Genomic DNA, 15,885 nt, shown 5'->3' with positions numbered 1-15,885 from the left:
TCGCCCCGATATCTTCATGGCAGAAATCGTCATGATGGTAGATCGAATCCACTTGTTCTTCAACAGCCACGCATGGCCATTTTGTTCCGATCTGTTTAATAGTTTTGAGACGCATAATGGGCCGGGGGATATCCGACTGAGGCTATTGACAATAGCCTGGTGACTGACCTCTGTAGATGTCAGTGAGCCTGGTACGTCATATGTTTTATAGCCTGCCTCCGGTGGTCTAATACCGTGTTATGTTCTATATGAGTGTTTACATATAAGGGCAGCTGTCATTTTTTTGTTCTGCACATGTACAATCTGAATTTTTGTCAGTCTTTGATTTCAAAACGCACGGTTGTTTGTCAATACGCACGCTATACGACTATAATTTTCTTTCAACATTATATTCCAGTGCAAGCCTTACAATTGGCTTCTTTAGAAACCAAAAATTACGGGAGATATTCATCATTTTCTATTCCGTTATCCAAAGATTTATCGTCGGGAATATCAAATTGTGCATAGCAGATACACATGTATTGATTTTATGGTTTCGGCGGTTAAGATACTACCGCTTACATAATTTTAGTTTCCCTGCCTGTACAATTTAATTATTTACCAGGCGTTGTCGCGTGGTGGTATACTTATCATCTCTCCTCGAACTGTGACCTGGGTCCCGACATTTAGCCCTGTGCAGTGTAGTGTCATCCTCCTGTCATGGTTTTGAACACAGAGAGCATGAACCAGTTGACCTGGCAACGATCAAAAAGACGTCATACTACGACTGTGAATATGCACAGAATATACGCCATAATAATATTAACGGGACTTAAGTTATGTAATTTAAACTTTAAAATCTACTTGTATTAAAACACACGACAATGGAATTTTACAATTCATACAGCATTATAAAGCATGATCATGATAACTATGCGCTAGTGTGTGTTTATTTTTAGACATACATGTATTTCATTTAATGCTGAATATTTTGCAATGGTGTCATCTTGTATATGACAATCCCCATTTTTTAGCGTTTTTTGAACTTTTCAATTGACAGAAACTCAATTATTCTCCTTAGAAGTTTGATTTATTTGGGTTCATTAAGCATAATTTATGGCAATAATAGCTCCAAGTGATACACAATTTGTTATCTATGATTCACATTCTGCACATAAACAAATACCATAACCTATATTTTAATACCACAAAATGTATATTCGTATTTTTTGCTGGTATATAAATCGAGCTAAAACAAACAGAGGAAGAGGCTTACGCATCATACACTGGAACATGGAAATATTCAAACATTACAACTAGCGCACGAGATCGAATTAATGATGCTTAATCGTTATTCTTAATATATCGATATACAGGGGAAAGAAGAATTACGCATCGCACACTAGCAAATTTAAACATGAATTTACAAGTGGAAACATAACATGCATAGGCAGATATACCAGAGAAAAAACTCCGGACATACCTGCCTGTGCGGGGACTTGAACCCCAGACCTCTCGCTTGTCGGGCGAGCGCTCTACCACTGAGCTACACAGACTGTCCCTGATAAACAGTTATAATTTAACATCTATTGTTTAGCGTGCCGGTTTCAGATAATACATTGTTTAGCGTGCAGGTTTTATATGTGCTACGAAGGGTAGTTAAGAGCCAGTCTTCCTACTATGTACCCAAATACTAGTAAGGGGGGGTTGCGATACAAAAAATATAATTTTCTCTAAAAAATCATATTGGTACATATTTTAACAGCACCAACTCAAATGTATAGGGTCCACAACTTATAAGTCCCCCTAAATACCTTTTTAAATAAACAAGAAAATATTTGCCGAAATGCAAACGTGTAAAAAGATATGTGTTGCCTTAATTGTTTTACCCATGTGGACCAAATTATAGCGTCACATGTCTTTGCGTTCAGTCACAATGGGTCATTATGTAAAAAAGTGACCACTTTTTAAAACGGTCTATTTGTTTAAAAACGGTGTTAAAATTGCATCTGAGTCCATAGGAGTCAACTCTCAAACAATACAGAAGCCAGGCATATCCATGTGTTTGTTAAAGAAAACCTGATTGCTACGGACTCAGGTGCAACTTTTAAAACGGTGTCTTTTCTTACACAATTAACCATAGAGGTTATCCGTGTTCTATAAGCTGCATATCCTATCAGCGACTGCTATACCTTATTTAGGACTTTCAAAATAGCCCGCCAAAGTCCTGCAGGTAACTCCGAGGTCGTGCACTGAATTGGTCTGAATGAGGAATACTACGGGAACCAGCGCCTTTTGTTAGAAGTCACGCATGAGTAAAGTGGATAACCTCTATTGTGACTGAATGCAATGATGTGTGACGCTATTACTTGGTCCACAGCGGTAAACAAAATAATAGGGCTATACATATCTTTTTTACATTTCGTAAGACATTTTTCGACTTATTTAAGAAGGTATTAGGGGGAACTTATATGTTGCGGACCCTATTAATATAAACGGGTACAGTGCTCTCGTTCGGCTGAAACAATTTCTTGAAATTTCAGCCTCTCTGAGCCTAGTTTATAATGATACACTTCGGAGGTGCATAACATCTTGCGCCATCATCAACCCAACCTGCATTTTGCATTTTTGAAGTACCAAAATCAAGAACAAATTATAGATCTCCAGAGTAAGTATCATTTTGCAGCCAATACTTTTTTGGATTTTGATGGCGCACATATTTAATAGAGGTCAAAGGTCAAAATTCCATATTTTCGGGCATATTTACATGCCTGTTTTTCTGCGCGCCAACGTCTCCTGACTCTTTGATAATAGCACACCTTTGTTTCCAATGGACATTTTATTGTGAAATGTCATTGTACAAACAATTTCCACATAGCCCCCGAATGAAAATTATTTAATTATCTTTGTAATCACTCAAAAAGCATTTTGTGTCAATTTTACATCCGAACTAAGTGCTATTAAATTTTTATGAGCCTTTTTATTTTACATCTAAAGTCTATGGACGATTAGAAATGGAACGGACGGCAATATTTAAAAACCCTCATTTTGGGCCATTTTAGACACTAAAATGCCCATAAAAAAGAATAGCACTTAGTTCGGATGTAAAATTCACACACAATGCTACATGAGTGAGTACAAACATAATTAAATACATTTCATTCCGGGGCTATATCAAAAACAAAAAATGTCCTATACCTTAATGGTTATGAAACAAAGGTGAGCATCTCAACAAAGAAGAGATAATTCTCTGTCAATTAATGTCAAAATTAGCTTGGTATTTCTTGATCTTCATGTAAATGATGTTTTGAAAATTGACTTTTTACTAATACATTTAACTAACTCTTATATTTCACCCCTGTATAAGCAGCCATTTTGGATTTATGCAAATTAGGCACTGTTCCTCTACCTGAATTTTCGGGTACTTTTGATATGTTTTTGAGTGAGATTTTGGGAAAAATCGCATGTGAAATGGATTCTGTTGCAATTAGTGGTGGTTGATTTCATATTTTGACTGGCCAACTAGGATGACTCACGAGCTATGCCAAGTTTCATAGGTTCATGTGCATGTGCCCCTGAGTTCCTTTTTTCTGAATGACAATTTCTGTTATTATCTTACGCCCCTCTGGAATCAAGCACATGAATAGGATCTGTGGAAAAACCCATGTAATAACCTTAAGGGATGTATAATGGGCGGGAACCTGGTTTGGATTCCAGAGGGAGTGAGCCTGTAGAGACATAGCCATCATAAAAGGACCAGCTCAGATCGCGCCAAAATAAGTTTGCAGTTCAGAAATTGCATTTTTTCTCAGCCTTGAAAAAAAAAAAAAAAGCAGAGGTGGGAATCGAATCCGGGACCTCCCTGTTGTAAATCTCAGTGCATTGCAACGGAGCCAACAAACTATTAGCTGTGAGAAGTTTGATAGTAATCCTTGATATTGCTCAAAAAAATATCTAAAAAAATACAAGATGCCGGTTATATTCTGGTCTGAAACTATCAGACAATATTTTAAACATTAATAACCTCATAAATTCGCAACAAACCCAAATTGTGAAAAAATCACCCCTGGCAGATTTTTGGCTATTTCTCCATTTACAATCCTGCCCAAAAGTGTCTGCTTTTGACATGACACGTCACATATGTGAAATAGCTATCAATCAATCAATCAAGTTTTCATGTTATCAGCAATCAATAATAAACCGATGAATCATGGAATGTTATTAATTACTTACTAATTAACCAAATAAATAAATAAGTCAGTAAATAAATAAACAAAATAAATAAATAGTCATAGGCCTAGGCCTAAATAAATAAATAAATACATAATGCAGAATCCAGTTAGTATTTTAGTAAAAAAAATCCAAACATTGATCTACTATACACGCAAAGGACCTGTGCTTTTAATATCCGCGCCTAATCAATAATGGGTCTTTCACCATGTTCACTCCATAGGTAAACTTCTGTATCCCTGTAGGATTATCTACTGACCAGGTGCTTAAGTGGATGCTATAACAGCACCCAATCAAGCGTACATATCAAGGTCATAGCAGGGCATTATACAAAGAATGGTCAAATGTCAACAAACGTTTCCAAAGAAGTATAGTATATACGTAGACGCAAGTTTTCGTGCGGGAAATATTAAAAAACATACTCGCCAGTCGTGCCCTTTTTATGAGATTTGATTCGGCGTCGAAGACTACAGCTGTTCCATAAGAAGTCCGAAACCCTGTTTCCAGACGAGGAATTCAAAGTAATTTTATCATCAAGCGGCCCACATAGAGGAATACGACATCTATCGTGAGCAAATCCGCATTCTGTTGCCTGCAAAAGCCGACGATCAGGTAAAAATTCTAAAAGGAGCTTGACCAGATATTTTCTCAATTTCATGATAAGCTTAAAACGTATTGAAAACGCCAAATTGCAGTCACAAAATATATTAGTAAATCACCAAAGCGACTGGTAACGTAGGTAGGCCTATGTGGAAAAGAACTGCTATAACAATAACACAGTATTTGCCCAAAGAGTGTCTTTGGCATGTCGCTTTTTTGAAACATCACCAAATATCAAATTTTGGAAAAACGCCCAAAAATTTAAAACAAACACGAACCTTCCAAAATAAATACATATTCGCACTCGGCGGCCCAGTCACTACCTGTCGCTGTGATTTGGGGTAACTCGTTTCTTCCCCTCTCCAGATACCTCAAGTTCACCCATACCCCACGCCTTAATGGAGTTTCTTTTACGCAGTGCATTTTAATTTATTAGCATGCATTCCCCTGACAATGCCTGATGTATCATTAATATTATGGTCAGTATTACCATGCCCAGGTGCCATACACGTATGATGCAGCTTATATCCAAAGACACATTAGCATGCGCTAGTTCACTATACGACTTAACGTTAACACAACATGCCGGCTAAGATGAGAAAATATACTATTGGTTCGATGTGGTGGCTAATGTTAATATGGTATTTCTTACCCGGTAAGTATAATAGTTTTATTCTTTCATACAATAAATTTAGTTTCTACAAGTTTTACAGAGGAAAAAAAATACCCAGAGTAGCATTATGTTCCCATATTAAGTTCCAATATTGTTACCGGTGGTATAGTTTGTATATTTTTAGTACTTTTCTTTTAAAAACAACTGATATGATTCAGATCAATATTATTGTTTCTTAACAATCATTTTGATACAGCCTGTAGTAATGAAGGCTCTATCGGATAAAAACATGTTGTGCATTGCTTTACAGACAAGACCTGTGACCAAGGGCTTAAGACTTAAGACTAAAACTTAAGACTTAAGACCTAAAACAATGCTTAATACTGAAAAAAAAAACACCCACCATAATGAAGTACTATATAAATATGAAGCTTTTATCCATAATGTACGATCTTTATAATATGATTGTTGTTTTGGGTTATTTATTTCAAACCTGGTTTTTTGTGTAATGATTAGACATGTACCAACTTACACCGGAACGAAATCAGATAAATTCATTTTGTTTGTAGTCCCATTATAGCACTCCACGTTAGGGACCGTTCACAAACACTTGTAAGGGGGGCTGATGCAAACAAATTTCATCGCGAAAACTTTTCGGGGCCCCCCTTTACAGACTTTTTTCAGGGCACCCATTTTTTGAAATGAAAATTATGGGTCAACCCCATAGAAAAGCATATAAACTTAATTTTTCCAGGAAAATTTGTGGTCATTGTTTTCAGAGCCCCCCCTTAGGAGGGTCAAACTTTTCAGGGCCCCTCTTTTTGCATCAGCCCCCATAACAAGTGTTTGTGAACGGCCCCTTAAACAGTCAAACCAGTCAGTGGAGTTTCTACCAATTTACCTCGTTATGTTGGCCTGCAAGTGTCATATTGTGTTTATTCAGATAATTTAATGCCGCGTGTGATTTTCCTAAAAGCACCATGTATTAAACTTGAAGGCTTTCTGCCTGAATAAACATTGCATTACTTGCGAATTGCAAATTTGATTAATCATGGTAATGGAATCCTCTATGTGGATAAGCATGAGCATGCACCATGTGCTGAATTCCTAAATGTGTCAAAAGCAGTCCAAAATTATGTGTGCTAATATTTGTATCGTTATATTTTCATGTTACATATATACGTTTGTTTTGTGTACCCTAGAACTACGAAGGGGTTGTACCAACACCCTCAGGTTTTTCGTCCGTCGTAATAAACAAATGCGCATCTTTACAACCAAACGGGACCGACAATTAAAAACGGTCATTAAGGGTTAAATACCACTAATTATGTATTACACGTGTTTTAATGGGAAAATGCCTAATTTCGGGTGGAATTTTCTCATATTCAGAACTCTCACAGTTCAATGTCACCAATATCAGGTGAAACTATATGATTTAGATGCCAAATGATCAAAAATTCAACATAGGTTGACCTGAGACTTTTCTTGTTTTAACGCACTGAACCGTAAACACCTTAAAATGACAGTGCGCCCTCGAAGGTGAAAGTTACAATATGATAGGGCGACTATTTACTAAAAACCGAAGCCGTGCGTATGAATTTTGGTACTATTACATCAAAAATGTCATATAATGAGAGAAAATGTACCATTTTGAAGCATCAAACTCTAAAAAGTACTTTTTTGGCTATATAACTTGAGCAATTTCAGCGATTTTAATGCAGTTTTTTCGAATGCCATGAAAACAAATAGTTCCTCGTCGTATTTCAATGTATCGCCCAGGCCTATTAGTGGTCTTTAACCTAAGGGGTGGCGAGGCCCACCATAGGTTTCTATCTACAGTAAAATCCATGATTTTCATTTGGCTGTCGTAAAATTATTCCAAGAAATATTGACTATATACTTCTTAGTCAGTTTGAAATAATCATTTCTTTTTATTTTTAGGCGAAAATTTGGTGAAATTGCATGTTCATAGAATTTTTAGCCGAAAATTTTGTTTATATTTTTGTACATAGCCAGAAGTTACAAATTTAAAGGGCGCACACACATTATAAAGACTAAAGTCATAGCGAAATTATGTGGGGAATGTTTATACTTACTTTGGTATCCCTGGATAGGACACCCATAGCTATACATATATAACGGAATATGAGGCTAATAATAAATGGCCGTAATTGTTTTAAGAATTTTTTTCGGCTTATTCATATCACATATTTAATATATTGTTCACCCGATTACAAAAGATACTTTCATCACGACAGTCATCAATTTTAAAAAATAGTCTCTATCACATTCATCACATTGAATCGAAAAAACACATTCACCAGACTGCAAGTATAGACTATTCCAACCACTTAGATCATTCAATTTAATTAGACGAGAATTACCAGTACAATAGGCATGATTATAGATGAAAATTTGACATGGAAATCTCTTATTGAAAATGTTAGCAAGTTATGTTCCAGGTCAAGAACTTCTTGCCCAAAAATTCATTATATCAATTGTACTGTTCTTTTATCTTACCTTACTTATTATATGGAATATTGTTATGGGGGTAATGCATCTATAACCGGTCTTTTGCCGTTTGGTCTAATACCATTTCGTCTAATTCCCGTTTTGTCTATATTCAATTGGTCTATTACCAGAAAGACTAATTGCCACGTAGTCTAATAATCATAGAGTCTAATGTCCATTTAGTCTAATATTGTTTGGGCTAATAACCGGTATGTCTACTAACCATATAGTCTAATAACCATTTGGTCTAATATTTCTTTAATATCCATTTGGTATAATACCCATTTGGTCAAATAACCGTTAGGTCTAATACTAGAAGGGTCTAATAACCAGTTAGTCTAATACCATTTCGTCTATTTATTAATAAACTAAATGCTTGTAAGACTAAATGGTTTGTAGACCAAATGAGTATTAGACCAAAAGGCTATTAGACCTATTGGTTATAGACCAAATGGGTATTAGACTAAATGGTTGTTAGACTCAATGGTTTTAGACTTATTGGTTATTAGACTAAATGGTTATCGGACCAAATGGTTATCGGACCAAATGGTTAAAGGACCAAATGATTATTGGACGTAGTTGATATAGACCATATGGGTTTAGAAGAAATGGATGTAGACGAAATGGATATTAGACCAAATGGCATTAGGCCAAATGGCAAATCCCCCTATAACCTATCTAACGAAAGTATTCAACATTCAAAACGGGCTATAAGAATAATGTCAAACAGCTCATACTTGCATCTCCACCATTTTGTGTTTTTTTAATCATTTTGGTGTTATTTAAGCATTCGTTGTATTTGGATGGAAATTGAGAAACTTATTCCGATATTCTAATTCTCTTTAAAGCATAGATAACGTAAGGTCTTGTTTATATTTGTTTTTCAAAGGCACAATTGCCAGTCCACCAAGAGGAGACCATTATAACTTAACCAAGGAGCTGCTAGCAGACTATGGTCCGACATCACCGAGACCTGTAGTGAATTCAAGCACTCAAATTGAAGTTATTGTTGATCTGACTGTTCAGCAGGTCATAGACTTGGTAAGGGAGACTTTTCATAAAATGAAATATAAATCTTTTTACAAATGAATTTTTGACAATGAGTAACAGTTTCTCAGCTTGGCTAAAGAAAAGGCTACCTAAACCATTGACTTTAAGACCAAGATAGTCCCCCAAACTAAAAAATATGTTTCTTCTTTGTTAATGTAAGAGAATGACGAACAATTAACTTGTCTAAATCTATAGATCAAGTGGCGTTTGCTTAAGGTTATTAATTATTTTAAACTGTTGTGATTTGGTAGTTCACACCTTGGTCTGGGGCGGACATTTTAAAAATGAATTTAGAAGAGCAGCAACGACACCACTTGCATTACATTCCAGATGTTAAATCTACACCATATGCAAAAATAAACGAGGCCGTTTTATTTTAGGGCCATTTGTCTATAACTGGTCTTTACATGTAGCCCTATGGAGAGAGTGCCCGTTGAGGGCGCTATAACCCCCATTTTAGGAACAAAAATGTGATTTAAAAAAAACCGGCCTCGTGCGAATTTTCTAAAATTTTCAGAGTATGTAGTACCTATACCTCAATGGTAATGAAACCATCTTACGAATGGTAGTGAGCTTTGGCAAAAACTACATTGCTCAATTCATAGCGAGCGTGTAGAAAAATTAAAATATCACAGATATACTTTTATAGGTGCTGCGGTTCTTGAGTTACGTTGTAAAGAGGGCTGAAACAACAACACTTTTGTAAAACGTACATAACTTTGCAAAACATCAAATTGTTAATTTTCAATAATATATTGATCTAGATAATGAAAATCGATTTTTAGGTTGCTTCGACCAACAATACCTCGTCTACCCTTAATATACTTATACAATTACTTGTGCCCCGGGCTTGTGCCGTATTCATGATATTGAATTTATTCAAAATATTCAACAGATCGCTGAAGTGCACGGTAAATAAATTTGACTCAAATTTACCATTGACATTAATCTTTCGCTCATGGGCAATTTTTACAATATAAATTGTTGTTAACGAGTGATGGCCTTTACCTGATGAGTTGGGTGATACGTGATGGTTATCTGTTATTTGGTAGTTTATCAGCCGCTAGTTCCTGACGTTTGAAATTTAACAGAAAGCCGACAAGGATAATATAAGTTTACCCCCTGTTTGTTCACGAAATACCAGAAAATATCTACGGTCTGTAGCCGTATTCCATGAAGCCGAAGGCTGAATGAAATCTTTAATGTTTTCCACATAGATGTTGGCAACCTTTTTATTCAAAATTAGCCTTTCTTTTCAGACCGTTTCCAACGTACCAAATCTGGATTCATTTTAGCCAAGATATCTTAACAACTACAAATCACATTTTAATCAAATAACATTTATTTTGTAGCCAAAATTTAAGAGTATAATCATGGGTAATTTCAATATCCTGGCATGTAAGATAACAGAGAAGTGATGATGGAGGTAGAACTTGTTGAAGGACCCTCGTACAATTTTAAAGCTTATGATATATATTTTCTAAATACGAAATAAAACAAAATTGACCGGGCCGACTTCACGGCTGATTCGTGGTGTACGGTCACATTTCATTTAATATCTGTAATGATTATTTCATTTAATATCTGTTTTCCTTTATTCTTCTGCACCTTTGCTTTACCAAGATTGTACTTCCATTGCAAAATCTTAAAGGCCCAGTTTGGAGTTCCCCTTTGGTAGATATACGGTAAAAACGTATATAAAGGCTTAAGCGATAGGAAACATGACCCCCGTGATGACAATATGCAATAACACCTGCGTACCTGTTTTGTATCAGTCATCCACTGCCATTTGTATTAAAGTGAACTGCATCGAGAAGAGGATTCCTTTTCTCCGATGAAGGTACCAGCCCATATTATATCCGTATCCTGATAATGGAGGTACCAGCCCATATGTGACGTGTCATGTCAAAACCAGACACGTTTGGGCAGGTTATAAATTTTGAGGTTTTTAAATATCATAAAAGATATTGAGTTCGTAAGTTATGGTATTATAAAATTGGAAATTGAGATATCGGCCTTTGAAAATATTATTGACAATGTTGGGAATAGGAATTACCTTTAAAAATGTCTCAAAAAATACAAGATGCCAGTTATATTCCGGTCTGAAACTATCAGACAATATTTTAAACATTAATAACATCACAAATTCGCAACAAACCCAAATAAAAATCAACCCCGGGCAAATTTTTGGGTATTTCTCCATTTACGATCCTGCCCAAAAGTGTCTGCTTTTGACATGACACGTCACATCAGACATATATCCATATCCTAATAAATCAAATGATGTATTATTGTATTTTGCGAAACAATGCCGTCGGAACGCGGTGGAAGTACTCCACCTGGAATTATGCATGATGGGATATAGGAAAAGATTTACGTTACCATTACCTTTTGAATGTTTTTATATGATATTCTTACGAATTCTTAAATTAATTTTCATATGGTTTCATTGCAGAACGAAAGAGAGCAAACTTTAAAAATGAGTGGATTTTTGTCTATGGTGAGTAATAATTCAAAGTCAGTGAATGTCATAAAACAGTATGGTGAAAATATATAATTATTATCAATTTATTTATTAATTTATCTTGATATTCATTCATATTTTATTCAGCAATGGCATGATGATTTTTAACTTGGAGCACAAGAGAATATCCCGATATTACATATTTAATTATTCCAACTTCGGACATTTGGCGACCTGATCTTCACTTGTTTGAAAAGTAAGTTTTCCACGCCCCTCCCTTCATTTGAAAATGGAAAGCTAGAATAAAGAGTTATTTCTAAGGGACGCATCATTAGACTTAGAGGGGAGGGTTAGGGAGTTGGGTTTTTTTCGCTGCCGAAGGCGCCAAGTTTTTTTTAATTTTTAATTTCATGCATTTATACAAAGTTAGGTATACACAGTTAGGTGGAGAAAGTTTTTTTTGCTCATGTAGTGGGGGAATCTTTTTAAAAAACTTCCTACCCCCTGGAAGTCTAATGGTGCTTCCCTATTAATGTATATGATAAACGACGCAAGCAATGCCATCAATGATTGCCACTGGACAGATTGGAAAGCATAAATTTAGAGTCAGTGCATGATATCTCATTATTATCAAATGTGTAATCTTAATGTTTATCTAGGGGGGGGCTGTGCCAACCGAAAGCAGGGGGGACACGTTTTGGCAAGCTGAGGGATGGGGGAGGGGCAAGTGATTTTGGCACACATTCATGGCACCACATTCATCATGTTCATGGCACCTTTTAAATAAAACGCTGTAAAATGGCTAAGGAAAACAGTACGGAAACGCTCAAATAGGCAAGTGTTCCAGGTCGATGCGCTCGCAATGTATATCTAGATCAAGGTTTGCAAATTGGGATCACAAAATTTGGTATATGCAAGGGGAGGGCAAAGATTTTTCGCTCGCCGTGGGGGAGGGGCAAGCGATTTTTGGCAGGCCGAGTGTGGGAAGCATTTTTGGCACGCCGTTTAGAAATTTTACCCCTGCTCATAATTATTGCACAGCCCCTTTTGCGATCAGATGACAGCTCATATTATTACCCCAGTAAATTTTAACACCCGAGATATGTTTCATTTAGATGGTGTGAGCAATAAACGTGGTAAATTGTGGTAACCACGCCGGGGTGTATGTACTGTCCTATGGGCCAATGTTATACACGTTTTTAGCGTGTCCCGCCTTTTGATTACCTTAGTCCTTCTTCAGCTTAGACAACCACGCATAATTCGTCGGTCACAATACATAGTGGCATTCCTTTTTAACTATTTAATATACAGTTTAATAGTTTGAACTTTAAACTTCAATTTCAAATGGGATCGGGCCACTGAGATATAATAGTGGATAATATATCCTTCAAACACGCTTATGTCGGAAACGTATTTTGACCTTCACGTACGCCACTATACGTTATACGTAGCGACCGATATTAAAATTATTTACTTTTGAATATGATCTTTTATTAATATTCACAGCGTTGAAAAAGACTTTGAAAGTTTAAAAGACGTTGGCGCTACTATCTATCCCAATGGTACTGTGTACTGGCCTACTCCATTCATATTCCACACGTCTTGTCTTATCGACGCCCGGCTCTTTCCCTTTGATACTCAGTATTGTACCTTAAGATTTGGTTCCTGGTCTTACAACTTGAAGCAGCTGAATGTATTCAGTTCATCCTCGACAGCAAAGTTTAATTCTAAGAAATATTTTGTGGAAAATGGAATATGGGAATTGCAGGACGTGACACTTGAACGTATTGTTACTGAATATGTTACTGGGTGAGTTACTCTCGATCAAAGATCTTTAATCATGTTAGTAAATATTGAATAATAATCATCATGTGACACCTAAATAATATTGTTGGTCTGCTATTAAGCAATTAAAAACAGAATAGTTTTTCAGAATATTTCCTTACCGTGGAAACATGATGGAAAAGCTCAATGCCCGTTGAAACTTTTACGCCCAAACATCAACCTACTTTGTTACCAATATGTGACCGTACAGCACGAATGAGCCGTAAATTCCCTAAACTGTATTCTGAGTTACAGTGTAAAATGTGTACGAAGGTCGTATTCATCGGTAACTTAAGCTGGCGCGACATCTATCTCATTTTGATAGTCAACCACCAATCAATAATCCTATTGTTGAAGTGGATAATAATCTTCTACCTTAGATAGCTATAGAAATTTTAATAGCTCTGGTCTTTGTTTGCTTTGGCTAAATCCTGTTCAAGTGGTGGGTTACCAGGCATTGTACGAGTATAAGTATAGGTATAGGTATGTATAACCAACAATTAACAATGAGAGAACTTTCTTAAACCTCGTTGACTTGGGGATGATTTGAAATGACCGCCAATTATGACTGTTTGCGAGCAATGTGGAAAAAGTGACACATGTAGAAACGAAAAAAGCTATAATTTTGTTGAAGGAACAAAGTTTAACAAACCATAACCCCGCTTCTGGATATCGTTTGAAGTCAAATGATATACCATTTTAAAGCTTATGATGTATATTTTCTATACACGAAATAAAACAAAATTGACCGGGGGAGGAATTTACGGCTCATTCGCCGTGAACGGCCACATATAACCATAACGGAACATTCTACGCATTACATATTTTTTTGAACTTGAACAATTTTGGGGAAGATTTTAGCACTTTTTAGGTTCCACCGTGTGGAGTCCAAAATGTGACCTTCGACCTTTCTACTTGACAGCCAGATTAATTCCATGTCTATTGTATACCTTTATTCAGATTATATCCAGAGCTTATATTCACCGTGATTCTGAAACGACACCCTATGTTCCACGTTTTGAGTTTCATCCTTCCGTGTGCGCTCCTGTCAATTTTGAATTTGCTGACTTTCATTCTACCAAGTGCGTCTGGTGAAAAGGTGTCCCTTGGTATCACCAACCTACTTGCTGTAGTGCTCTTTCAGCAGCTGATAGGAGACACTCTTCCACCGTCATCAACCGCTATGCCGATAATAAGTAAGCATCTAATAATTGTCTGCAAAGAAACTATACCAGATTATAACCTCTAAAAATTATGATATTCTCATCCTAACTGTGAAGTGAATAAATGGTCAAGTGGTCTTGTCTTTTTTTACAATCCAAACAGGTTATTACTTCGCTCCAATGATTCTGATTGGATGTTTATCCATCGTGTCTGGTGTGCTGGTGGCGGCATTATACCACAAAGAAAAAGTCAAACCAGTTCCTGAATGGCTTCGAAAAATCTTCGGATTATCTTCGCCTGCAAAATCTTCTATCAACGAGTATCGTCTAGACACTAGAGCTTTAGATAACACCATTGATTCATCGACAACGCCAATACTTGCAAATAATCGTGAATTACTGGGTACGAAGAAGAATTCTGCGGATACGATTTCAAATGGGCATGAGATTCCGCTTGTGGAGTACCCGGATGGCCATGCCAAAAGAGTTTGTGAAAAGGAAGGCTTACGAGACCAACTTGACGACTACCATAATGAATGGCTAAAAATAGCCAGTGTAGTAGATAATATATTGCTGGCGATAGCTTGTGTGTTGACTATCAGCGCCATTACAGTAACAATGGCATTATTTTTGACAAACAACGATTGATTCAAAGTTTGATATCGTCTGCGCTGCTAGTCCCGCCAAAGAATTACGATACCAGTAATTATGTTCACCCCTGTATATCCTAAGTAAAACAAATATGTCAAAATTAAAACAAGCAGCCAATGCCTGTACTCTTTAGCACTTATTTGTTGAAATTGGTTGAGAATTAAAGAAACGGTGATCCAAAACCTAATGAAGAAACGAAATCAAAAGTTGTACCTTGAGTTCTAATCAACGAAAACACGACGCTAGTTTTATCGTGCTAATCAATGGAAGCACGTCGCTAGTTTTTTTTGTTCGCGAACGCTTTTTGTACAAATCATAGGGCATTCAATGGAGCAAACTGCAACTTTTAAATTGAGGTCTTAAAATCGAGCTAAAAGATTCAGATATTGGCTGCTTTTTCCAATTCTGACATTTCTTTCTTTGGTAAGGATATACAGGGGGTCAACATAACTGGTACCTTAATGTTTTGGCTTACTGTATATATAACAACCATAATATACTGCGCCAATAAAGTATCCTTACACTTGGAAAAATAATCACAATTTCAAAACTAAACAATATTGGGGTAATTTTTTTTTAAAGATGCGCTATTTAATGTGACCTCAAGAAGTAAAGTTACAAGCAATTGAATAGACGAAGGTCCCGTTTTAAAAGTGTCAAACCGGCCTATACAAGGCGCAAAAAGATTCCAACAAGCCGCAACAAAGAGACAAAACAGTTTCTTCAATGAAGCGTTATTTAAAGCAGTTTTTATTTCAGTTTTTTACTTCTCTGTACTTTTCATAACTTTCATTTTATTT

At 36.2% G+C, this 15,885-nt stretch overlaps 1 protein-coding gene across 1 annotated transcript; it reads left to right on the top strand.

Moving 5' to 3' along the window:
• Positions 1-11,614: 11,614 nt before the first annotated feature.
• On the top strand, positions 11,615-15,412 carry LOC140160283 (acetylcholine receptor subunit alpha-like). The gene is made up of 4 exons (XM_072183553.1): positions 11,615-11,703; positions 12,954-13,256; positions 14,232-14,467; positions 14,598-15,412. Exons 3-4 carry the CDS (start codon positions 14,278-14,280, stop codon positions 15,080-15,082), a joined length of 675 nt encoding a protein of 224 aa, XP_072039654.1. The 5' UTR covers positions 11,615-11,703; positions 12,954-13,256; positions 14,232-14,277; the 3' UTR covers positions 15,083-15,412.
• Positions 15,413-15,885: the final 473 nt, after the last annotated feature.

This window comes from Amphiura filiformis, chromosome 9 (assembly GCF_039555335.1).
Source record: "Amphiura filiformis chromosome 9, Afil_fr2py, whole genome shotgun sequence".
Taxonomy (NCBI): Eukaryota; Metazoa; Echinodermata; class Ophiuroidea; order Amphilepidida; family Amphiuridae; genus Amphiura; species Amphiura filiformis.
Note: the sequence above shows the minus strand (reverse complement) of the source record. Positions and strands in the feature narration are given on the sequence as shown.

What these genes read in the sequence shown, in the direction of transcription:
- LOC140160283 (XM_072183553.1), top strand. Translation starts at nt 14,278, where the DNA reads ATGTTCCACGTTTTGAGTTTCATCCTTCCGTGTGCGCTCCTGTCAATT. An exon ending in AACCGCTATGCCGATAATAA is followed by an intron (nt 14,468 to 14,597) that starts GTAAGCATCTAA and finishes CAATCCAAACAG; the next exon opens with GTTATTACTTCGCTCCAATG.